The sequence below is a fragment of the Limulus polyphemus genome, unplaced genomic scaffold, assembly GCF_000517525.1.
Source record: "Limulus polyphemus unplaced genomic scaffold, Limulus_polyphemus-2.1.2 Scaffold572, whole genome shotgun sequence".
In the NCBI taxonomy this organism is placed as follows: Eukaryota; Metazoa; Arthropoda; class Merostomata; order Xiphosura; family Limulidae; genus Limulus; species Limulus polyphemus.
The window spans coordinates 40887-43118 of NW_013666182.1; the positions used below are offsets into that span (position 1 = coordinate 40887).

Below are 2232 nucleotides of genomic sequence, written 5' to 3' on the forward strand. Positions count from 1 at the left end.
TATTATTATATATATATATATATATATATATATATATATATGTTTGTTGTGTGTGTGTGTGTGTGTATAAAAAAAATACATCAAAACCTGATAAGGAACATAAGACTTCCATATAAAAATCAATCACTATAACCGCTGAGCCACTTTGACATCCAATGTTAACAAACATTTATTTAAAATATCTTGGTATTTGTGTTTTCTGAATACTGAAAGAGCTTGCTCTAAACATGAACACTTATCAATAAAAAAACTTATAAAATTCCCGAATGGACTGATATTGGAATACAAGGCTTCCACTTGAGGTTTGGGGGCTCTAACCACTGAGGCAATTTGTTTCATCTATAATTACAGTGGAACCACGTTTTTACATGCTTGCTAAACTGTAAATCTGGTTATAACATGATTACAGCTTCATTCCCATTTTGAGGACTACAATTCTGTACTACAACAATCACATGCTACAGAACATCATGTCCTTTATTACTATTAAAGAAATTTTAATTGTTTCATAAAACAAATTTACACTCATTTATGTGAGAAGACTTTAAGACGATTCTCAGGCAGAAGTCAGCAGGCATGAGACAATGAACTCTCAATGACTTTCTCAAAAAACAAAGTAAACTTCTATGACATTTGACTACATGTACTGTACAATAAAAAGTATTTTATTTTAATGCAATATGTATCATGTGACTTAGTAGTGTTGTAATTTTGAAAACATTTTCTGATTTTTGTGTTTTAATTGGTATTTCATATATTGTATCTACAATAGTGATTGCCTTTAATAATGGTTTGCTAGTTTAGGAATAAATGTTTATGAAAAGTATTTCATGTATGAAGTTACCTACAGTAAGAGTTTGGACTATTGGAGAAATTATTAGTTTTTATTTAAAGCCTAGTGAATATCAACAAAAAAGGGAGAAATTAAAAGTTGGGCAGGATACTGGGTGGGTGAGAAGAAAGGATGGGGAGACAAGGGATTGGAAGTTCCCAATATAAAGCAACCTCACATTTCATTAAATTGCACTTTTTGTACACTAACTATTATATTATAGTAGGGTTCCACTGTACCAAAAATGCCCTGCTGATCAAGAATTCACTATTAAAAAAGCAATCCCATTTATTACTAAGCTGAAAATTGAAATCTAAACTTGTAGGGTAGCTTTAGTTCAAATATCAATTATTATGTTAAAAGCAACACAAGTTTACAAAAATACTCTTTTTACCAATACAATTGTAATTTTCTACATATTTAATTTTATATTTCCTTGTGATTTTTTTAAATTGTATCTAAGATTGAGATCATAATTTCTTTTGAACCACAGTATTTAATAACATAGTCTTCAATAAAATTAATCTTTGGTAATAAAATGTGTTAGCAACATCTTTCTTTGGTTTCAGGGTTCACTTACCAAATGAGTATATAGAGCACAAAGTGGTCTGTTCAAAGGAAAAGCAACACTTCCTGAGGACAGCACAGCAACAGCTGGTTTAGCAACATTCAGAGTAGCTCCATAAGGATATAAGAATGATAATGCTCTATAAAAACAAGATTTCTTTAGAAAGGTATTTCAAAGAAATTTGAGGACGAACTTAGGATAATGTAGGTTTGAGAAATGAATAATGCTTAACCACAACACCAAACCAATAACGTAATATTAAATCTCTCTGAAGTGACAGTTCATTTTATTGACAAAATAAAAAGATATGTTGATTAAGTTTTTCTTTGGCACAATATTTTGTGTGTTGCTGCTGGGAAATAGTTATAAATAGCTTTATTTCATCATTAACTTCTTAAACCCAAGCAGACACAACGGGCTGAAAATCCTGATTTACCCATCAGATAGTGACAGCATCCAATTACATTTATGTCTCTTTGGCAGAAAACTAATCCAAACCACGTTATTACCTACCTTTTTATAAATAGACCAGAAATTTTACAAGGGATGGTGATAATTATTAGGATATCATGAGAATAATTCCTGCAGAACATGCAAAAAATTATGGGTTAAAAGAGTTAAACAGATACATGTAGCAAACAAAAACTGTATTAAAAATTACATGTAACATTTAGAAATTACTGTTTTCTAAATAAGCATATATGTACACACACTGGCATACACACATATTTGTGTACGTGCATGTTTTAAAATACAAAAAAGTTAGTCTGTGTTATATGTCCTAAACTAATTTTTCTTCTAAAATCTGCAAGAACGATCTTAGCAAGTCAGG

At 30.2% G+C, this 2232-nt stretch overlaps 1 protein-coding gene across 1 annotated transcript in view; it reads right to left on the reverse strand.

The window, feature by feature from the left end:
• Window positions 1–2232, reverse strand: part of LOC106459178 (intraflagellar transport protein 52 homolog) — a 26387-nt gene that overhangs the window by 12180 nt on the left and 11975 nt on the right. Inside the window, exon 6 of the mRNA XM_013918777.2 lies at window positions 1413–1539. Within this exon, the coding sequence (XP_013774231.1) occupies window positions 1413–1539 (127 nt within the window). The remainder of the gene's footprint in view (window positions 1–1412; window positions 1540–2232) is intronic.